Raw genomic sequence first — 24,738 nt, 5'->3', positions numbered from 1 at the left:
CAGCTAAAACATCGTAGCATGCAACCGTGTACAATTCAGAATGCCGAACTGAGGAAGGAGGGGTTTGGGGGCACGACCACCGAATTTCAATGAAAAAAAATCTGGAGTTTGCCCCTCTTCTCCCGCTATTTTGGGGAGAATGCGCAAACCTTAGTATTCCTTTCAAAGAACGGACATTTCCAAAGAGATTGAAACATGTTTCATGTTCCTGGGTGCCATACAAGTTGAATAATGAGCCAAAATGTGAAACTCTGTTCGGAAATGTGGCATGGATATGTTGCGGAGGGGTGGGGGGGAAGTTGGTCATCAATATGAATTTCCCAGTTTGCTCCAGACCTGTGTCAGAGTTTCCACCCAAACATAAGAGTATGAAGGTCCAAAAAGCACATTCATTTCGTAATCAGCACCATGATACCATATGGTATCATCGGGGAGTAAAGGTAAAGCCTCTAATCTGTATTACGTGAAAAATGTATTGAATTATAGTTTTTTTTCTTGTTAGTATGGGAGTAGTAAGGGGGCTTGTCAACAGATGGAGGGGATAAGAGTGGGTAGTGCCGTCCGATAGTTGTCGGACGTCGTAGTAAGCCATTTTGTTGGGCAAACTAAAGGAACATGGAAACAAATAGGTTCCATTGATACCTACGATTTTTGTCGAATATCGCCAACCGACAAAGTATCTCACTACAACATGCGACAGAAATTGCATGGACTGCAACATCCAAGAAAAATCGAATGCATAAACAAGAAGAGCTTTAGACTGAAAATATGCTGCTGGAATTTTATTACTCTTCTGGCTCACTTCACCTTATTTAATGTAGCAGTGCTTACGAAGGTTTTCTTTCATCATCCTGACGTATTACTGGTTTCGCACAAGTTTACAATGACATTGCACTATTCTTAGATATCAAGAAGATTCCAACCAAATGGGATATATATTGAATACTATCACGAAAAAGTGAAACATAAATCTGCATTGGTGAACGTTATAAAAATTGGCAAGTGCTTGCTCCCAACCTCAAATTTACTGCAACACTAGTATTGCAATGAAATTAACGCCACTCTATGTCCTGTCTCTTTAAACTCGTGAGATATGGTCACTAATCACTCACTGAGTAAGGTTATTGTCCAATATTATGAAATAAAATACTAATAATAAATACGTAAATATTTTAATATCATATTTACTCGAATCATTCAATCATAAAAGCAAATCACTTTCTTCAAGAATTGACTTTTCTCTGCCAGCCCTGCTAAATTTTCACTTTCCATCTATTGATTTATACGAGGGGTGGCCAGAAAGTAATTTCCAATTAGTAGGGACATCGATTTTTCGCAAACGCCGAAACCGTGAAGAATGATAATTGCTGCGAAGTTATGTTTAGGAATGTGCAGTGATGTCTGGACACATTTTTCCCGCGTTCGAAATATTGAAATTTGGCATAAAATGCGAATTGTTGGCGTTTTTAGCGATTTTTTTAAAAAAGAAATGTCCTTAAACAACGAAAAATTCCATATAATCCAACATTCTTGTCTTTTGTAGGCCATGTTTCTGTACATAGAACATGCAAGTTTTCCGACATTTTACTCAAGAGTAAACTATAGAGTTATACGTTCATGGAATAATTCTGACAGCCACATTAAATCATGTATTTCTCACGATTTTTTGAACTTCTATCAAAACCATTTGCATCACAGAGCAAAGTGGCAGTGTTCTAACAGGAGATCGAGTGCTTATCTACCGTCACATGGGAACCACATCTTCGTATTTGTCGCACGAGATATGTTTTGAATTATCAAGCTAAGTGCGCACCATCGGCATTTGTCGAGCGAGTAATAATGGAACTCAGTCATTAGGCCGTCTGACTACTATGCGAGAGACCCAGGGTCGATCCCCTGCAGGAGAGAACCGGGATGTTTTCCACCTATTCAAACTGCTCCAGTGCCCACCCAGCATCATATGAAGCTGGTACCTTGAGGAAACTTTGAGGAATAAAGGTATCCAGGAGCGTGGTGTTGATCACACCATCCCTATACACCTTCATGGAAAAGTGCAGGGGAGCACTTTACTTTTACGAGGGTCACTATTTATATTTTGAGCCTAACAATGAAAAAACAGGAATTTGGCATTGAAAACTGCTTTATTGTTTTCCGAAGTATTCTCCTTTATGGTCAATACACTTTTGCATTCGTTCGAACCATTTGTCAAAGCAGTTTTTCCAATCTTCTTGAGACACCTCCATAATATGGTTTTTGAACGCATCAACTGCGTCTTCCGCCGACGAAAATCGTTGTCCACGCAATTTATTCTTGACATTCGGGAACAAGAAGAAGTCATTGGGTGCCAAATCGGCGGATGACCCATCAATTCGATTTTTTGACTGTTCATAAAGTCGGTTGTTAGACGAGATGTGTGACAGCTGGCATTGTCTTGATGAAGAATGATCCGACGGCGTTTGTTTGTTTTCCGTATTTGACCGAAGACCTCTGGCAAACAAATTGTTGTGTACCATTCAGAGTTGACCGTTCTACGTTCCTCTAAAGGCACAGTTGCCACATGACCAGTTTTACCGAAAAAACAGGCGACCATTTGTTTCGATGTGCTTCGAGCGCGAACAACTTTTGTTGTATTGGGTTCATCTTGAAACACCAATACAGTCGACTGCTGTTTACGTTCCGGCTCATATGCATTCGTATCCATGATTCGTCACCTGTTACAATCTTATATACGTCTTTTGAAGCACCACGATTGTATTTATTGAGCATTTGTTTGCACCAATTGACGCGAGCGTCTTTTTGAGTTTTTGGAAAGTCAAATTGTGTGGGATCCAACGAGAACATACCTTTCTCACAGCTAAATGATCATGTAATATTTTATATATGCTGGTGGAACTAATGCCTATGGTTGCCTCAATCTCACAGTATGTCACATGACGATCTTGCAGTATTAGATTTTGCACAGCATCAATGTTTTCTTGAAGAACAACTGATTTTGGACGACCTTCGCGAATCTCGTCGGTGAGCGAATGGCGGCCACGATTAAATTCGTTATACCAGCGTTTCACAGTGGCAAAGGATGGGGCTTCATCGCCAAATGTGGAAGTAAGTTGATCGATGCACTCTTGTCTTGATAATCCACGTCGAAAATCGTAAGAAATCATCGCACGAAAATGTCCACGAGTTAATTCCATTTTATTGTTGTCGCGCAATCTCCAAGGCAACATAAACAACACAAATCAAGCTATTGACAAAACATTTGAAGTACATTATGGTCAATAATGCCAGACGATTCCGTGCAAACGTCAAATCGCGCCTAACTTCAATCAGTGTTGCCAAGGCTCAAAATATAAATAGTGACCCTCGTACTTCCTCAAAAATCTGTTCCAACATATCAAACTGTCACGAAAATACGTAGCCCATGTGACCTACAATTTAAAATAATAGTTTAAAAGCACAATGGAGTATTAAGTTTCAGTATATTTGACAGATAAATGTTCTAAAATAAAAACGCGAGTTCTGAGAAACGTAACACTAACAAGTCAAAAAAAGATAATACCAATTTTTGGTGCCATAATATATCTGTATCTGTCACGTGAGATTGATTGATTTTAATTTTTTGGGTGCGTCGCCACTTATAGTCATTATGCACCCTTCAGAATATACGGGGAAAATTCCATTATCTAAAATCATTACCTTAAAATTAAAAAATGGGTACCATGGAAAATAACTTCCCCCCCAAAAATTTCAAGGTATCAAACTCTCACGAAGAGGCGTAAGCCATGTGACTTACAATTTGAAACAGTAGTTTAAAAACACCATGAAGGTATAATTTCAGATATTTGCCAGAAAATGTGCTAAAATGAAAATGTGAATTTTGGGAAAAATAACACCGTATAGTAAAAAATAAAAAATAAGAAAATACACCAATTTAAAAAAATAACAAAATATCAAGGTCCCTACCGATTAGGCATAAATAAAAGAAGAATATCAATTATAATTTATTACATTAATAACAGTGAGTCCTAACCTAATTTTTGGCATAATCACCACCATTGATCTGGCATTTGTCGTAGCATGGCACTAAATTTTGTATGCCCATGGCATATGTGTCTGACAGCCAGTGGCGAAGCTAAGGCGTAAATACTGGGTAGGCTGAAAAATCTGCTTATATTTTTTTTATATACAGCAGGTTCATGCGTCGATTCTTGTTGGTCGCAAAAGTATCAATTACTCTTTCCTTGAAGCCTTGATCAATGGAAAGTTCTTTAACCAGTCTTTTTCCAATGGCTATTGTACTGAGAGAACTTTATCTTTTATTTTTCATTGAATTACGGAAATTTTTTTTTTTTACTCTCTTGAGGGTGCTCATACTTCTTTCGGAGGAAGCTGGGAATGTCAAGACCAACTTGATAAGTTGTGTTACTTCTTTGTAGATTGTTTGAAGATCATTGCTAACTATGAATTTTAGAAGGTCTGCAGGAGGTAAATGCTTTTCTTCATCAGCATAGATATTCTTTAAATCATTTTGTAATCGTTCTTTGTTGAAAAATGGATATGTGGACAGAAGGTTAATTAATTTCATCACAGGAAAATGTAGTTTATATTCCCCAAAGCTATTTTGGTCTACCAATTCAACAAATTTTATCTTTTCAAGATCTCCAAAACGTATTTCCAGTTGTACAGTCAGTGTGTCCAAGATTTCGTAGGTTAAGCATCTGAGAGCCACGAAGTCTTGTTCACTTACTTACTGCAAATCATCTTAGAGTTTCCAACACAATTTCACAGTATTATATTTTTATAACAAATACACTGTGTGACACACGCACAAACACACGCGCGGATGCACTTGAAGTAAATTAACATTCAACAATGCAGCGCGTGAACGACGCACTTTGCACAAGAAGACTAGAAGCACAACAGGTTTGGTTCTAAGGCTAGCAGCTTTCACCCAGTGAATCGGCAGTCCCCTCCCCTTACCCTCCCCTCCCACCTACACAGAGCTAACGCTGTAGCTGCCTTTTAAACGCGAGGCTTTTCGTCAAAAGCCTCACAGTTCGGCCCGAACGCGCTCTCTCTTTCTGGCCTGCCTGACGAGATATATGGAAGGATCGGCGGAACCAAACGTTCGGATTACATAGTTTAATTCGTTTTAACGAACATTGATTGTTACAGGGTACAAGAACATTTTAATTTCAACATTTTTTTGGGTAGGCTAAGCCTCAAAAGCCTCATAGGAGCTTCGCCACTGCTGACAACAAAGATTGGAACTATCTCTACCGCAGTGTAGCTGTCAAATCTTTGCCCTGCCAGAAACCTCTTCAGTTAAACAAAGATATGAAAGTCGGTACATTGAAGGCCAGGACTGTACAGGGAGTGGTCCAAGATCTTTCACCTGAAGTGATGCAAAGGGCCCGTGTGTGTACTCAGCTGTATGGGGTTGTGCACATTCGATTGGATTTTCGTGAATTGTCTGCACCATCGTCTGACTATACTATCACTCACGACGTCCGGTCTGCACACCTCACACGATTGCTGGTGGCTCTGTGCCAAATTCTGAGCGTTGAATGTAGGCTACATCGCAGTCGGTGGGAGACTGTATGAGAGCTGCAATCTTTAACCTAGAACTGTCCTAAAAAGGCTGCATTGCAACTGTATCAGATTACAGCTACATGTCACTTCTTCCTGCCTGCATGTGTGTGTGTGTCGCTCTCCGACCACTAGTGCTGCGTACAGGCACCATTGAAGTTTTTTCGGGATGCCCCTCGTATATGAACTTTCAGAAGATTTTATTATTAGAGTGTTCCTGTTTTAATGTGTTGTTAGCTAAATCAGGTACCTATACAATGCAATTCTATAAATGCCTTGGGTTAATGTCTAATACCTACATATCCTTTTCGTCAGCAATAATGGTATAACTGCATGTTGTCAGTTTCACAGTACTTCACTTGAATATACTGTACTGAAGCAGAAATCTTATTGATAATGTAAGGAAATATGACACTTTATTTTGTTCGATTCAATTGTTTCACTTATATGCAAGAGTTAAGTTGTTTGCTTTACAGAGAAGAGAGAAGTAGATTTACGCATTGAAAAATGAGTCTGCACTCATGGTTCTTGAAAGCAGAGGGTTCCAAACCTCAGTAGAAATATCAACATATAATACCGAGAATATATTAGGAAACTGATAAATTACAAATTGTATTTCTTAATCATTCACTCTTCACTCTTATCTCATTTAGTCGTAACTTTAAAAATAATCAAGTATTTTATTTTAAACTTACTGCGTATGACAAAATTCCGTAATCCTTCCCTAGCTTGTGAATTGTAATAATTTTCTCAAATTCACTATTTTGCAGTTTGAACTCAAATCATAGAGAATAGAGAAATTAAGTCAATTTCATAGAAGATAATATTGGTACTTAACAAATCCATACCTGGATCTGTATGAGTTTATTGTTTCCATTTGCAAAAACATCGATTTAGTTTAGTTTGTAATTGTCAGGGAAAAATGTAAATTTTGTCCTGGAAAACCTGGAAAAGTCAGGGAATTTTATTTTTGCTTGTTTGTAGCCACCCTGCATACGATAATTTTAGTTCTTCCCATTTGCCATCCGAGATAACGAGAGATCGATTGTAAACTCTTGCGGCAAGATAGAGGACCCGATGGAGTTTGTTGATATTGCATTGAGTTATTATTTTGTAAGACTATCCGTCCACCCGGTTTTGTTTTTTAGGTCTTGTAATTGGCACGAACAGAGAGATGGACAGACAGATATAAAATCAGATAAGCCTAGACATGACCGTCATATTAGGGTACTTTTTCGATTTTGTTAAGTTATCAAAAGGGGTTGGTTAATTAATCTTTCACTGGTTGCATTTAAGCTCTGAACAATAGAGAATCCATCAGTAGAAAAATCATTTTTATTGAACCAAGTGCTTAATTCTTCTTTTTTTCCCAACACGCCAAAAAATTCACCAACTTTCTATAATATAGTTGAATTAGTCTACGGGTATCGACGTATGATTCAACAACGCTTCGTCCAGGCGTCTGTATTCGGTACCCGGTTGAAGCACATACTGGTTCTGATCCCACTTTAAACTGTAGGTCCAGTCGCGATTAGCCTAATCTGTGCATAAAGTGGACTTAAAACACCAAATCAACCAATGAACCAATCCAGGCGTTTGTTATTTATATTAACTCTATTAACGCTTCGTTGCTGAGGTCTTCTCTGGACTGGATTCCTGGCTCGGTCATCAATTTTTGTGGATCATGTTTTTGTCGATTAGCCATTGTGCGCAAAGTACCATAACTTGGAAATAAGGAAAATATCTCACCTTCCGTGGTTCTGTGATGCTGATGCTGCTGCTGTTGCTATATCTGCTGTTGTTGCTATATCTGCTGCTGCTACTAGTACTACTACTACTACTACTACTACTACTACTAATAATAATAATAATAATAATAATACTCCACCGTGACGCAGGCCAAGGCTTGCCAATTGACTTTTCGTTGGATGTTTCATGGTCAGTGCACCGTGTCCCATTGCTGCTGTTTTTAGCTTTCGATTTGGTTGATTTGGTGTTTATGCACAGTAAGGCTAATCAGGACTGAACCTACTATTTTAAAGTGAGATCCGAACCACTTGTGCCTCCACTGGGTATCGAACCCAGGACCCCCTGATTACAAGGCGATGATGTTGTAGCTTTCGAGTTTACCACAACAACAAGTACTACTACTATTAATAACGATAACAACAACAGCAATAGTGTGTTTTTCAGCTTGGTGGTCGAGACCGTTGAACGGTCAACTAAAAAATCTCGCCATCCAAAGTTTCAGTTCCGAGTCCCTCCTAATCGTCATTTGTCTTCATCGTTGCGATTACCAAAACGTAGCAGTCGAATACAATTCAGATGGTACTTAAATATCACTCTCTTTCTCGGAGTATACTCTGGAAACCACATTTTGTAAGGCGACTAAACTGGCGATTGTAACGGCTGACAGATTATTCATTTATCGTATTTTATTCAGTACTTGTTCTTTTTCCTTGTTTCAATTAGTCCTCAGTTTATAACACAATGTTTGTTGTGTAATGTATTCAATGTTGCAATACTGTTCCTGTACTTTTGACTTAATGTTATGGTGTCAGAAACAAACCAATGTCTTTTGTGTGCATGAGAACCCACAGCGAGGGTAAAGGAAGGAAAAAAATTGCCTTCTTATTCTTGTAATTCTCAGTTGTATTATCACTTTGTTCATTCTTACTTCTACTTTACTTCAATAGTTGAGTGGTGATATTTGAGAGAGCTTTAGAGTTTTGTTCCTTTCAATGGCCTTCGGTCATTTCTTTATCTTTTCCCCTTCCTTGTTTCCTATCTCGTTTCTCCTTTACTCGCCTCTCTCTGTGCTTACGTGTTGTTCGTTTCTATATTTCTTAGTCTTCATCTCTATATTTTCTCTCTCTCTCTCTCTCTCTCTCTCTCTCTCTCTCTCTCTCTCTCTCTCTCTCTCTCTCTCTCTCTCCTATATTTCTTCTCCTTCCTTCACTTATATCTTTCCCTTTCCGTGTGTATATTTGTCTCGTTTCTTTATTGCTATCTCTTCTTTCGCCCAAACATTTTTTGTCTCCCCTCCCTACCTCTATGTTTGTGTGTGTGGGGGGGATCAGACTTGGATATTGAAAAATGGCCGCAAATTTTCAATGTTTTGCCCACATCTCATTACTCGCTGCGTGCATGTACAAATGTTTTAGATAAAAATTAAGATTTGTTGATCGCATAATTTCCCCAAGTAACCCTTTTCGTGATTCGAGATGTTGAACAACGACATGTATTCGGTTTTCATGTATTATGACCGCGTGCCGACCTAAACCCTCCCCCCCTAGCCCGACCCTGTGGCCGAGTGGTTAGCACATCGCGCTGCGACGCCAAGGGTCCCGGGTTCGAATCCCGGTCGGGCTTGGTTGTTTGTGAATGTCCATTCATCAATTTCATCATTTCATCACTCATCCCCATCTTCGCAAATTAGCCTAGAGGCACAAAACGCGAAGTAAAATAAACTAAATCAATCAATCAATCAATAAACCCTCCCCTCCTCTCCCCTCTCCCTCTCTCATGCCGCCACGGTGTGCAATACTGCTGTTGATGGGCTAGTTCCCAAGCAGCATGTGTCGCGTGTCGCTTCGGTTTGAACTCTCCCTTACATGAAACCTTGCAACCGAAGCGAAGCAACAAACTGTTCGGGGTCGATTATCGCTTGCGTGTTGAACAGATTAGACCGTTTTCTGAATATCGTGCGTCCTGTTGCCTCGGACTGTGAATGCTTGCTAATAAACTGAAGTTGCCTGTGTCACGTGTGAACTACCATGTCGCTTGTCACTTCGTTCTGAACGCCCCCTCAAGGGAACTTGCAGACAAAAGCGGAACGCGACAGGCGAGAAGCAACAAGCAACCGCTTGGAATCGAACACTCAGTAAATGTGACCTCCCGAACCGAAGTAACACGACAAGGTGTTCTTGTTCTTTATCGCTGAAACTTAATATCGTGCATTGTGTAGCCTCGGTCTGTTAGTTGGTAGTGCATACTATGAGGTGAATATTTGCCTATATTAGGGCTACTATATTTTGAAATGCTAAAAAGAGGACATTTTCTTCGAAAGCCACACACACCATCAATTTATTCACAAGCATGAAAACATTACATAAATCACAAAATTTATCACCATTAAATAAAATATTATTCTCCATGATATTATACTGCCACTAACCTAACCTGACTTTATAGTATTGACGTCCACCCTCATATATTGAACTAACGTATTCTTATGATTGTGTATTCGGAATTAGTCCAGTCCACACTTTATAACTATTGTGATGCTTAACAGTATGAAACGCGAAAGAACCTTCTGCAGCACTTACTTTATCTTCATGTTCACTGCCAGGTTTCGTGAAAAACTGAGTCAGTTTTGTAGATGAAGCTTCACCTCTGATGGCTCTTTCGTGCTTTTCGCACTCCACGTGTGCTTGCAAGTCTGTCTAGCCCTCCTTTGTTTGCCACAGACACATATGTACCGGGTTTACAAACCATACACTCGCCTTCATAATCGTCTCTACCACGTCTAAAACATTAATACTTTTCTTGTAACTCATTAGTAAAGTTGCACTTTCTTTTAGGTATATTAGTAGCTTACACCGTGTTGGCAAGCTCTAACTTCCACTTCGAAATATGAACAAACGAATGACGCGGAAATCACATCGACCGGAACTTGAAACTGTAACAACAAACGACTAACACTTAGCGCATTGTCCAATACTGCCAACATGAGATGTTTAATGATTCGAAAAGTTGTAACTTCGTGATGATTGGATAAAAGTAAAAACCCAGACATTTTAACAGAAAGTAAAAACCTGCCCGGACACAAATTTCAGGGTCCGAAAAGAGGACATGTCCGGGAAAACCAGGACGTATGGTAGCCCTAGCCTATATACGGAAGGAACTCGTGTTGATCGTAACTTCGGTGCAACTCCCCATGCGGCTTGTCGCTTGTTGCTTTGGTCTGAAAGCTCCCTTAGTGTACGATGGATAAAAGAGTTGATTGAAGGCAGAAAAACAACAAAGTAGATTTCATTCTCTACCTATTGGTAATTAATAAACATTATATTAAATACTAGCAGATTGCCCGTCGTTGCTCGGGTATTTATTTATCCTAATCTTCTATTAAACAGGAAAACATTGAATTCTAACTATAGTGTAAAATGAACTTGGAGTTGAACGGCATTGGGAGTGCTACTCTTCATCTTAGCGACCCAGAAAACTATGGATTACACACTAATATCGGTCGTTTTACATGTAACCCCCTTCCCATCCTTTCCCCTATAGGGGTGCCAGAGGTGTCTTCGAGTTGAACGGCATTGGGAGTGTCACTATTCATCTTAGCGACCCCGAAAACTATTGATTCCACACTAATATCGGTCGTTTTACATTTCACCCCCTTCCCACCCCCTTCCCTAGGTGTGCCAGAGGTATCTTGGAGTTGAACGGCATTGGGAGTGCTACTATTCATCTTAGCGACCCCGAAAACTATTGATTCCACACTAATATCGGTCGTTTTTTAAAATTATTTTTACATGTCACCCCATTCCAACCCCACCCCTAGGGGTGCCAGGGGTGTCTTGGAGTTGAACGGCATTGGGAGTGTCACGATTCATCTTAGCGACCCCGAAAACTATTGATTCCACACTAATATCGGTCGTTTTACATTTCACCCCCTTCCCACCCCCTTCCCTAGGTGTGCCAGAGGTATCTTGGAGTTGAACGGCATTGGGAGTGCTACTATTCATCTTAGCGACCCCGGAAACTATGGATTCCACACTAATATAGGTCGTTTTACATGTCACCCCCTTCCCATCCCTTCCCCTAGGGGTGCCAGAGGTGTCTTGGAGTTGAACGGCATTGGGAGTGTCACTATTCATCTTAGCGACCCCGAAAACTATTGATTCCACACCAATAGCTGTCGTTTTTTTATTATTTTTACATGTCACCCCATTCCCACCCCACCCCTATGGGTGCCAGGGGTGTCTTGGAGTTGAACGGCATTGGGATTGTCACTATTCATCTTATCAACCCCGGAAACTATGGATTCCACACTAATATCGCTCGTTTTCGATTATTTTTAAATGTCAGCCCCTTACCACCCCCGACCCTAGGGGTGCCAGGGGTGTCTTACCCCCACAGTATTTCTTAGTATGTGTACTAAGTTTGGTCATCGCTAATGTCACCAATTAGCTTAGCGACTCCAAAAACTATGGATTCGACACTAATCTTGGTAATTTTTGTACATTTTAATTTTCACCCCCTCTCAACCCCCATCCCGATAGGTGATGAATTTGGAGTTGAACGGCATTAGGAGTATCGCTATTCATCTTAGACACCCCGAAAACTATGGATTCTACACTAATATCGCTCGTTTTCGATTATTTTTACATGTCACCCTCCTCCCCACCCCCATCTCCAGGGCTGTCTTACCACAGTATTTCTTTCGAGATTCCAAGTGATACGCGTACCAAGTTTGGTTGAAATCGCTCCAGGCGTTCGATAGTTATGCCGGAACAAACATACATACACACAGACACATACATCCATTTTTATATATTAGATTAATGTCCTTATGGTTAACGAACCTTATTTATTCTCACTATACAGCGAACAAAATATTTTAAGGTTTTACCCACTTTCGGGAATAATATTTTGTGATGTCTTCCAGTTTTAACTTTTGTTGGCATGATATCCTGCATTACTTTTACGAGACGAGACAAAACGAGACGGGACAGAACCCTTCGAGACGAGACGGCATTTTCACGAGACGGGACGAGACAGACCAAAGTCTCGTCTCGTGGGCAACACTACTTATTAGGTTGCACGTTAGGGAGATTTCAGATTGAAGCGACAAGCGACACATGACGAGCCAATCAACAGCAACGTTCCACACCGTAGCAGCATGACAGGCCGCACAAACCTGCGTTCGATTTGTGAAATCTTCAAGCGATATGTGTCGCGTGTCGCTTGTCGCTTCGGTGTGAAATCTCCTTTAACTATTTGGAGTAGTGACTCATACCTTTAATCTCAATGATATTTAATGTTATCGAGGCGTTGGCTGCAGGCCAACATGAAATCTTAAATAAAAATACCTCCCCTTAAGCTTTCCAGAATCCAGATCTAGTGTGGACTATCTACATATCTCGTATAGGTGGATTTAGGACTAGGGGTACACTGGCAACGTCTATTCTATAACTATCAGTTCCAAAGAAAAGTTTTGTTTTTGAATGCTATTCATTTTAATTTCAATTTTAATGAAAATTATTATGTGGGTTATAGGTGATGCGAACCACCGAAAATACGAACTAGTGATGTTAGAATTTAGTGCATAAAGCAAGATTGCAAGGTTTATGATATTTTGCGAATAGTTCTCTCTACACCTGAAATATCTTCGATTTTGGATTGGATTTTTGTTATTTAGCGTCGCTTTTCTGCCACTTTTGGCTAATCGAGACGATGGGTATGAGTGATGATGATATGATGAAATTGATGAAAGGACGCTCACAAAGAACACCCAATGCCCAAGCCGAATTCGAACCCCTGCCCTTCTTAGTGCGCTGTGCTAACCACTCGGCCACAGAGGTCGGCTACCTGAAATATCAAACCCGGTTAATGTCAATGGTGTGATCTAGATAAAAAAAATTATCCCTGGAAGAAGTTTTCAATGGGTCTCACTGAGCAAGCGTCCATTGACGTTAGAAACGCTACCTCGCCCACTTTGTAAAGGCAGGAATTATGCGTCCTGCGAAAATACATATTTAAGTTTATGATCAAGATTCCAAGAAAACTGGAGGTGCATGCGAATTCCTACACAAATAAGCAAAGCGCGGTTGAAATTCGCGAGTATAAATCTTATTTTTAGCGTAAGAATATCAACGTTTGCATAGGAAGTTATGAACGCGCTGAAGAATTTCAGAACGTACCTACAGACACACACAAAACGCCAACTGCTTGTCAGCACAGTCGAATAATGTAATTATAGGGAAAGGCTGGACATCACCTCTGCTTTGTTTGTTTAGCAATTGTTTCACACGTTCTTTTCACACCTGTGTTTACCTACCAATATGCCAGGCGGATGCTCATTAATAAGCAAAACTTCTAATTGACAAGCTTTTGACGGCCTTTGACGCAACCATTTTGGTGAGTGAGAACGTTTGCATTTTCGAACGTATCTTTTCCTTCGATATTTAAATGCAAGCTCATGCATTACTAATGGAGGACAGTGGCGTCGTAGTCAGAAGGATTGGTGGAGGCCAGAATATCTCCCCTTTTGCCCAACTTCTCTAAACAATAGAACGTTAAATGCAGTGAAAGATGGCAAAACATGTAAGAATGGTTATAATAAAAAAACATTCCCCATTTACCAAAATTCCTGTGTGCGTCATTGATGAAGTGCAATGAATTCAGTAATCAAATAGCTAATGTCGTGGTTCATTACCTTGAAACTATTTATTTACAAGTCGGACAATTCTGGGACGGAATGTTGAAATTGCATTTTACGACTGCTACTTCTGAGAAGTCAAATGTGTAAGTGTATAGTATTGATGACCAGTCCTGTGTTCAATCCTGCAGGGAGCCTAAAAATTCGGCGTTCACCCAGCATTGTGAGCGCAATTAGCTCCAGACTTTAGAAAGACAGAACATGGGAACTCGATACGTTTATCACGCTCACCCAATGAAAACCCGCTGGACAGTCTTTGGTGTTACATAGATACAAATGCGAGCGTAAAACTAACCCTCTGTTAGGTTACTCTTAGCCTTTTCAATGCGTTATTTTCCACCTCTTTCCTGGTATACAACATTCTTTCTCCTCCCCTACACCAGAGCATCTGAGAGAAGGAGGAGTATCAGTATCACCCTATATTCTCCCTTTTACGAATGCCACTTTTGCCACATTCAACGTAATCAACCAACGAACCTCTCAATAACATTTAAATGTTGGTTTCCTCGGCCTTCACTTGCCATGGACCTTGTTTGATATTCCATATTTCATGTAAGTGTAGGACAATTATGTGAGAAATAGTAGTATATCAAATATCTGTATCCTATATATCCTAATATTTCTAAATTGTAAAGGGAAAATGTAGCAGACTGAATTGAACGATAATAGTTTTCTAAATCTACAAGTCCACTTTACGCTCAAGTTTGATCGAGACTGGACCTATAGTTCAAAGAGGGATCAGAACCACTGTGCAATATGCCTCCACCAGAGATCGAACTCGGAATCCTTGGATTACAAGGCAACACAGTTACCACTACGTCATCGGCGAGGCCCCTTGAAAATGAGTAGTTATCACATACAAGTATATTATTATTAAGAGTACGGTACTCTATTGTTATATCGTCTCAATTATCTAAGAACAGAAATATGCTACACACTACTTAACTAGCGTCTATGTCCCGGTCAAATAGACTATGAGGCCAAGCTTAGCTGATCGCCAACGTTACGACGATCTCGTATAACGTCGCGCTAACATCAATTGAACAGGCAATGGACGGCGCTTCAATGCCTCCAAAGTAAGAAATATGCTACATTCGAAAAATTATTCATAATGTAAGTTTCAATAGTGGCGTTTTATGGATTACAATTATTACTTTGCAACAGATACGTAAATTTGCAAATTGTTATTTTCCATTAACATTATTCAAGCACAGATTTTTTATTGTTGATGATTGGGTCCCACCCGATAAATATCCTCCCACGTCCTTGATGTGAGGTAAAAAGTTAGAAATGTGTTTCTTGAGATGAATATGTTAATAGCAAACGTGGAACATTTAGTAACTAACGGATGCTTGTTATTGCAGGATGAAGGAATGGCTTGGCTGATGATTATATTGCTCCTGTTCTTCTATGGCACTACGCGAGTTTCCCTTTTGAAAGGTGAGTTCAAATCTTTTATTGCTGCTTTGTTCTGAGATGTAAGCTTATATGTTGACATCGAAATTTCCTTTCAAAAATATAATTTTTGAGTCAGTGGTTCCGGAGCTGGTTTGCGATATGCGCAGAGAATTGTCAGGCTGTAGCTTGATTTGGGCGCTCTGTATACATAGGCGGTAGTTCTGACTTGGCTAATTGTCACCACGAGATTATATGCGACAAGTAAATCTAAGGGAAATAAGTTTTGTTGTATTTTAAGTTATTTTACGTGGCTTATTCACGACAATGAGGATGAATGAAGATGAAATATATGAGCGGACAGACACACCTTTGTCTTATTCGAATATCCGACCAATCCTTGATTTCAGGGTGTATTAATATAAGGTAGACTTATATAAATTTTACTGTTCTTTACATTTACTGTTCTTTATAATGTGCATACATTGTCTTGATCTATTTGGCTTCGTTTTTCTATCACTTTTGGTTAATCTCGAAGTGTGTGGGTATATCATTGTATGTTCAAATTTGACATATTACACAATCAAGTTGATGTAACAAGAACTTATTATATTGTCCATTATATTCATATTGTCATGTAAATTCAATATTTTTAGCAAGTTTGTAAGAAGATTTCAGTTTCACTTTTTGATCATATTTAGATCTATTAGATTGATTGATTTGATTGATTGATTTGCTTTATTTTACTTCGCTTTTTGTACCACTTTTGGCTAAGTTGCGAAGATGGGGATGAGTGATGATAGGATGAAATTGATGAATGGACATTCACAAACATCCATGCCCAGGCCAGGATTCGAACCCGGGACCCCTGGGGTTGTAGCGCGATGTGCTAACCACTCCGCCACAGGGGCCGGCAAATCTATTAGATATGCTTCGATATATGTATTGCCGAAAAGTTACTTTCACTATAAATTTTCCAACTCAGAAACACATTTGGAAAAAATGATTTATGAACGCATAATATTATTCACAAACATCTCAATGAACCGAAGCTTTTGTGTACCGATGGCCAAATTCGGAAAAAAATTGTAAGCAAATAGAGATTATTTTTTTATCCATCATATGAATTTTGGGATTAACTGCTGCTTTCAATAACGATACGTGATGATTTCAAATTCGGGTGTATGTTATCGAGATTTCTTGGTCACCTTACTTGCAACTACCGCATCACTCCCACGTTCATGCAGGAATCTAACCATGTTACAGGCTCACAGACAAACGTTTCCGATCTTTCGGTTGACAAGCACCTGAAGCAGTTACGAATAAATAAACATGCCTTCTACGACGCACGGGGTCTAGCAGCAGGGTTGCCAGGAGATGTCCGAATTTTTCACTAGCGAAGCACGAATATTTTCTCCACCCGCTCGAGTGGCGGGTGTGGGGTCATAATTTTTTCTTGAAATAAATTATTATTTAAATATAATAAATTTATTGACTCTTTAAACACTGTGAAACACTCGCGGGTTCTATCCACCACTTTCCCCATTTATAATTATAAGTCTATTTCCAATTAGTGACAGCAGATAGATAATTACTTCCCATCGTGTCCCTTTAAGCGGAGACTGGAGAAGTAGTAGATAGCGAAATTGTTATATGAGGTTTTTTTTCAGGTAAACTTTATGCACAGATAGGCTAATCGGGACTGGGCCTACGGTTTACCACTGTGTGCTTCCACCGGGTATCGAACCCGGAACCCTTTGACTACGAGGTAGTAGAATGGTTGTGATAGTGGAAGCAAATCGAAATCTGGATGGCAATGGCACGTGGACATCTCTCCCCAGACAGCAGTACGATCTCGATACGTTCCTCACGCGTTAGGAGCATTCTAACACGTTTTTTTTTTTAATTGTGAGAAATAGACGTAAAAAAAGTAAAGTGTTCCCCTGTGCATAGCAGCACGCCATGAAGGCGTATAGGGGCACTGCTTTATTATTAAAAAGGAACCAGGACATAAGCGAATGCTCCTGAATGTATGCGGATGGAGGCGGGCTTCTACAGGGATTCCCGATTTTTCATCACTATTCATCATCGTCGCGATTAGCCAAAAGTGAAAAAGTGACGTTATATAACGCACGATCGGTCAAAACCTTGACCTCCTCCTGGGTCCCTCAAAGCCCCTGGACAATTAATTTCCCCTCCTGTCCCTTCCTCTGGGGAGGACCATCGTTAGGTTGAGTCCGGTGTGCATTCGGGACATCTCCAGCTGACTGCGCGAGTCTAGCCAGCGAGCCTACGAGCAGTGTACAGCGTGAGCAATAGAGTTAGCTATAGGCGCAGCGTAGAGATGACGTCAGCGGTTCACTTCTTGATTGGAGGCGTCGGGAGTTATGACTCGCTCCCAAGGTGCAAGCGCAGAACGGCCAGAGATGTTACGGAAATAATCTCACTCTAACACAATGTTTGCTCATTGGTTGAATGAAGAGTAAATTAAATAAATGTGTTTTCTTTTCAGCCGCAACGGAAGATTTGAGCAACTCGAGCGTGCACCTTTTCCGGCCTGCTGGAACCAGCGTCCAGCTCACCTGTGTTTCTCAGAAATCTCAGAGGTTGCAAATAATATGGTTCAAGGTTAGTTTGCGCAGTCAATGCCTTGGTGTAGGCTATGTGTGTGTGTGTGTGTGTGTGTGGCATGTCTCTGTGTACGTTGGCACATCTCCATCAATCACAAATCACACTTTTTACAAACCATCCGAACACCTGGGATTTTCGCGTCTTCAGAAGCGTGTTAGAATGAGTGACGAGTGATCCCGAATTCTTTTGTATCACCAGTGGCGTATATACGTATCATTTCAGGGGTGCAATCTTCATACAAAAAGAAAAAAGTGCCAAGATTTGGCATATGCCTGAAACCCATACGCTTCTCAATTGCATATTGCATGTACATTTTAGTATATATTTTTCTTATTTTACGTCGCTTTTTTGCTCATTTAGGCTAATTACGACCATGAAAATGAATTAATGAAAAAGTACTCACAAAGGAACATACATACCCACCCCGGGACTCGAACTCGGAACTTTCGGTAACAAGATTGGGGATCGATCACTCAACACGCTCAGCTTGTGAGACGGCAATTGCATAATGCACTTGTACTTCAGAGCAGAATAAGACTGAAGTCAAAAGTGATGATGACTCATAGGTGTATTAATGAGGACGAGAAGGTCGATTCTCCCCCCCCCCCTCCAAGGGTGTCCGCTGGATTTTTTCCGATGGGGACGGGCATTTTTTTCTCAAGGCACCATTTCAACTTTGAAGTTATCGCTTTCCTGCAACAATCTGTATTAATCTTGTGTCCATCCATTATAATACTTAACGCAAATAACAAATTAAATTATATGTGCGGAATTATTGGGTGGCATTGCAAGGGGGGAGGGGCATAACAGGGCACCAATTGACGAAAGCGCACTAGCGATTAAAAAGTTGGGCGATTTTGTAATCAAGGAGAAAAAAAGTTGCTCGTACTATTCTCCAGTGCGCACTAGCGATAAAATAATTCGGCGATTTGAGGGACATCAGTGCCTATGTCCCGTGTAGCTTTTCTGTTCTTTTCAAACTCAAGTAGTTCTGGAGGAAGTGTTTCTTTTAATAGTGCAATGTGACTAATTGCGACTAAAATATCGGGATAAAGTCAAAGCTGGAAAAATATTAAGAAACTATCAGTGAAAGAAGTTTCCGTTTTCCAAACTCTGTATCACGGAAAATAAACAAAAAATGTCAACCTTCTGTTCTGTATAGATAATATATTCATTATCATGTACAGAAATGTCAATACCTGTTCTACTTTTTTAGTGGAAATTGAGACAAAGAGTATGTATTATGATGGAGTTTTGAAAGGGACAAAGGGGCTTCCCCTCCCCCATGGCATGTTGGTATGGTATCATTGCCACCATGCAACCGAAGAACCCATGATTTGATACCCGCTGGAGGCACATAGTGGTTCGGATCGGATCCCACTTTAAACTGTATGTTCAGTCCCGATTAGCCTATCTGTGCATAAAAGTGGACTTAAAAGACAAAAATTAAAAAGAAAAAACATGAAATGGAAAAAGAATATCAGGAAACGCACTCTCTTCAATTTATCCTAAATCTACAAATCTGTCAATTGTCCCTTGGCAGGTTAATTTGAGAAAAAGTTGAGCTTTAATAAAGAATAATAGTAATAAACAAAATACAAGCAGGCACAGTTTATGAAAATACAAGTAACTATTCGCGATTAAAATTATCCGATATGCCATCTGGTGAGATTTTGAGGAACTACTCCACGTAGGACACCTCGCTGCACTTCGCGGTGTGATATATGATCTGTGCCGTTCAAAGAATGGGGAACATGTGAAAAAGTAGCGTATACTGTTCAGTTTTTTGCTCTAAATCGTTTTTTGGTTCAGGGCAAGTGAAAAGCTTACATGTGTTTTCCACCCCGTGGAATCAACAAAATGAAATGTTTAAATAAACCAGAGAAAACAATTGAATGACAAGATTGGCGTAATGAAATGCAGCAAGGAAATTACGAAGAATGTAGGAGTCTGTTCACTCTATTTTCCGAAATAATCTTTCGGAAAGATGATTTTATTGCCATGAAAGTAAGTTTTAAATTGTTCTTTATGAATATAACATTTTTTTCGAAAACAATGTATTATGTATGTAATTTGGAACAGGTGCAAGTCGATTAAGTGCAAAGATGAAAATAGTTTGAGAATTAATTAATGTCCCTTATCATAAAGGTAAGTCAGAAAAACATAATTGACATGCTAATGTTGCTGTTTCATTCAGTATGTTAATTTTCAGTGAAGACTGAAAATAGCCTCAATGAAATTGTTGTTATTATTATTATCATTATCCGGTGTTGTTATTAAATCAGCCTGCCTCTTTGGGGAAAAAACTGCAACAGCATGTTTTAATTTATTTCCTCCCAAGCTTTGCAATACAGGTGAATTGCTTTATTTTCAAATCATTTCTGAGAGCCCCAGTTAGGCAGTTACAACCGAGGTGCAGTGCAGATGAAACAACAAATGTACATTAGTTTCGTGTGCGTTTTCCGTGTTATTTTTATTATCATAATTAAATGCTTCGCTCTCAGCACAGCTTCACCTTCAATATAGTTCCTGGAATTCACATCGCATTCGCAATGTTTAAATATAATTTAAACGTTTCTTCCATACCAGCAATGACAACACGCTGCTATTACGTACTGCTGCTGAATGTAAACAAAGATCTATCTTACGTAGAGCGGCCATATTGGAAGCAACACTAGCGCTCAGGTGGTAATTTTAATCGCGAATACCAGTTGCATGAGTGTCTCTATTCCCAATACAATGATAGTGTATGATAAATGTAGTGGCGCAACCACAGGGAGGCATTGCCCCCTCCAACCTTCGACGGAAGTCAAATCTAGGAGGGGCAAGGGTGGGGGGGCAAACATTGACGGCCAAGGGCACCTGCAAGGGGGGCAGAGAGGAGAATTGCCCCCTTCGATTTCAAATTTTATGCAAATAAAAGTACATTTCGTAAAATTTTCTTGCTCGCAAGCCTGGCTTTTCTCAGTCTCGTCAAGTTCAGAACCGTAGCTAGGTGGCGGCGGGAGTCGCCCATGGGTGCCAAATTATCTAAATGAAAAGAAGTTGTGAAAGAGAGAATGCCTTGGGGCCCCGTAATATTATTTGCGCCCTATTAGGGGCAAACATTGACAGCCATTGTCACCTGCAGGGGGTGCACATAGGAGCAATTGCCCCCTTCGATTTCAAATCTTATGGATATTAAAATACAGTTCGCAAAATTTTCTTGCTCGCTTCGCTCGGAAAGCCTGTTTATCCCAGTATCGCCAGGTTCAGAGCTTTAGCTAGATGGCGGCAGGAGTCGGGCATGGATGCCGAGCGATCTAAATTTTAAAAAAGTTGTAAAAGAGAGCATGCCATGGCGTCCAGTGAAATTATTTGTGCCCTATTAAATCAATATTATTTCAATTGCAAAAATTGGATCTAAAAATATTCTTGCTTGCTTCGCTCACAGTATAATTATTTTCTAGAATGTAAGGTATTCAAATAATATGTGTTGTATATATGTATTGAATAAACTTTGAATACGTGCACAATTAATGTTAGCATGTTGCATATGTATTTTCTTATTTTATATCGCTCCATGTTGCATATGTGTAAAACATATGTTGTAAATGAAAGTTATACATGTTATACGTACAAAAAGAATTATATTCGGAATGCATTTATCATTCATTTTCTGCCATTCAAAAATACAATTTGTGTGCTTGTTTTCCATTATTAGCTAATATGAAATTGACGGTGTTGAAAAAAGTATTTCAAATAGTTTGTTCCAAATAAATGCTTTAGTACCGACTTCTACTCCCTCTTTATGAGGATAATAATGTTTTTGATACTACTACTACTACCACTAGTAATAATAATAATAATAATGACATTATTATTATTATTGTTGATACATTGATCCTGGTACTTGCCCCCCCCCCCCAGACAAAAATTTGTGGTTGCGCCTCTGGATAAATGTTAAAATTGTGAGTAACGTATACCAGCAGAAAATGGAAACAGGGTGAATAAATACTAAATAAAATAAATAATGTGCTCCTCTAAGAAGTATATGCATGCATTGCCATTGCGAGGGTGGTCATGCAACTTTAATTACTTTTGTGTGAAAGTCACTCTAGCTGAGGAAATACTATTTCTTTAAATCTCATTTTTCCCCCCAGAATGACAGTCTCATTAATTGTTCATCTGCCTCCAAGAAGAATGATCGCTGCAAGAATCACTTGGAACTTAGAAATCTCACAGCCAGTGAATCAGGAACCTACACGTGCCATTACAATGGATCAAAAATAAAAGAATATCACCTAGAAGTAGTTGGTAAGCTGGATATATTTTTTTAATTATAATTTAATTGAGATATATTTAGGAACACTATCTTTGAAATGTTCCATGATGCATGCTTAAATAACCCATTGCATATTCAAAATACCACTCAAGCATTTATTTACGTGTATAAACTCAAAGTGTGGGTGAATTGGAAAATAAGAAGGCTGGCACAGGCATTGGTATTGCATATTACATATTATTATATTACATAAATCACATGCTTTTATCTTATATTAAAAACTTGGATTGGAACTCATGGACATACTACATCTATTGGCAACAAGTGATTGACAGCCTTGACAATGAATATTCATGTCATAATCCTGTGCCTAAGGGAGCTTTCAGACTGAAGCGACATGTGACAGGTGACAAGCGACTAGTGCCATTTGGAAATTAAGCTTCAGAAATAAATGCATCCTTTCATAGGAAAGTAACATGACAAGCTGCATATGTTTCTTAGATTGGTCCGTTTTTCAATATCAGGCAGTGGTGGCGACTAGAGGGGGCATAGGGGGAAGTTGTCCTCCCCCACTTCTTTCCACTTTTGCCCCACACTATGCTAAACCTTATCTACCAAGGGAAAGTAAACTGTCCTTGCTCCCCCCCCCCCTTCAGTTTTGGAACCCAATCGCCACCACTGATATCAGGAATTGTGCCACCTCAGTCTGGTGGTTGCACAAGTGTGGTGAATATTTTTTCCACAGGCTGAAGGTGCCTGTGTCGCTTGTCACCTCAGTGCGTCATTCGTCACTTGTTGCTTTGGTCTGAAAACTCCCTAAAATTCTAGGTTTGAGTTGTGCATGGTCCTGGCCTGTTTATTTATCTCTTTTATCACCTAAGGAGCTAGAAAAGCGATGTTAAATGACCACGTGCAAATAGTGACAGGATAAAGATTCTCTCTCTGCAAAAAATAACAGCTGTTTATTCTGTATGCTCTATTCTGGGAATCTCTGGAGCAAGGCCGCACATAATGGCAGATATGGGGAGAAAGCGAATGGGTGCAGCTGAGTCAGTATGCGTGGCTGCAAAGACTGGTAACTGCAGTCCCTTTTCCCCCACTCGCAATCCCTCTCCCTCGCAACGTGTTCACTGGTCGACACGCGTGACTACTTGTGCAGAAACTTGTATTCGTTAGCTCACTCTAGAGATTCATGGAACAGAGTATAGCAAATGGTATGTGAAACAAATACAATCACTTTCCAGACTATTGAAAGGAATGCATCCTCCCACTCCACCTCAGGCTGAACCTCGCCCATGCAAATAAAGAATTTGAATTTGAATGCATTTTCTGATGAGATACAAAGTCTCTTGTAGTGATTGCCCTGATGCTGAGAAACATTTCTTGATGACGTCCATTAATTGTTCAGATCACAAAACAGATAAAAAACGCCAACAAGGGTGTGAAATTCACCACTTCAATCATTGAAAGGTTCAGAATCTCCTTCAGGAGATAATGTATATTTATCTTGACATTATTTTTTAAATTAGATTCTTAATGATATTTTTCCTTCTGTGCCTTTCAGAGAGATCAGAGGAGAAGCCCCCAGAACTTTCTCTGCAAGAAAATGTAACGGTGAATTCCGGATTGCCTGTAGTTCTCCAGTGCACAGTGCATAGCGAACTTCCTCTACGAACACACTGGCTGCGTCGTCTGGATGTTAACTTGACAGGGGACAACATAGTTAATTATGATGGCATATCATACCGTGTATGTTAATTTCTTTCTTTACACCCATATTATTTGAAAATTTTTACAATTTTTCATAATTATCTTTGAGAATATAAGTATTAGTAAAGGGGCCTCCATTATGGTATAGTGGTAACGTCATTGCCTTGTAATAAAGGGATCCTGGATTCAATACCCAGTGAAGGGACATAATAGTTTGGATCCCATTTTAAACTGTAGGTCCAATCCTGATTAGCCTATCTGTGTATAAAATGGACTTAAAACAAAATTAAACAAAAAAGAAGCCTCAAATGTAAATATGATTAAAGCATGATGGTCACAAGACAAATGTGGACTTAAAAACAAACGTTTTAAACCCTTTTAAATAGAAGCAGGACAATATGCTGTTTGTAAATTGTTTTGCTTTTTAAGAAAGAAACTTGATTCCAGCTAATTCTCTGGCATTCCTAAACCCAGAGCCTTTTTCAAATGGTTCATGCCAGGGATAATTGTTTATGGGTCATTCCATATCATTTCGACCAACCCCGTCACATCACCATTTTTAAATTTATTAATATTTTAAACGCTTATTTCAACATCTTTCAAGTGTTCAAAACCGACATTGATTTTTTTTTTTCAGGTTTGCGTTTGGATCTGGCAGCCATTTTCAATCAGCTGCGTGCGGTGATTTTAGTGTTTTCAGACCTTT

The 24,738-nt window shown here is 39.6% G+C and overlaps 1 protein-coding gene across 1 annotated transcript in view; it reads left to right on the top strand.

The window, feature by feature from the left end:
- LOC145991549 (fibroblast growth factor receptor-like 1) overlaps window positions 1–24,738 on the top strand; it is a 51,348-nt gene that overhangs the window by 6,854 nt on the left and 19,756 nt on the right. Inside the window, exons 2-5 of the mRNA XM_083127579.1 lie at window positions 15,397–15,472; window positions 17,940–18,055; window positions 22,201–22,354; window positions 23,887–24,071. Coding sequence (XP_082983705.1) covers window positions 15,406–15,472; window positions 17,940–18,055; window positions 22,201–22,354; window positions 23,887–24,071 — 522 coding nt within the window. The 5' untranslated portion in view covers window positions 15,397–15,405. The remainder of the gene's footprint in view (window positions 1–15,396; window positions 15,473–17,939; window positions 18,056–22,200; window positions 22,355–23,886; window positions 24,072–24,738) is intronic.

This window comes from Lepisma saccharinum, chromosome 8 (genome assembly GCF_977018435.1).
Source record: "Lepisma saccharinum chromosome 8, izLepSacc3.1, whole genome shotgun sequence".
Lineage (NCBI taxonomy): Eukaryota > Metazoa > Arthropoda > Insecta > Zygentoma > Lepismatidae > Lepisma > Lepisma saccharinum.
The sequence above is the reverse complement of the archived record's forward strand: the minus strand, read 5'-3'. Positions and strand labels throughout refer to the sequence as shown.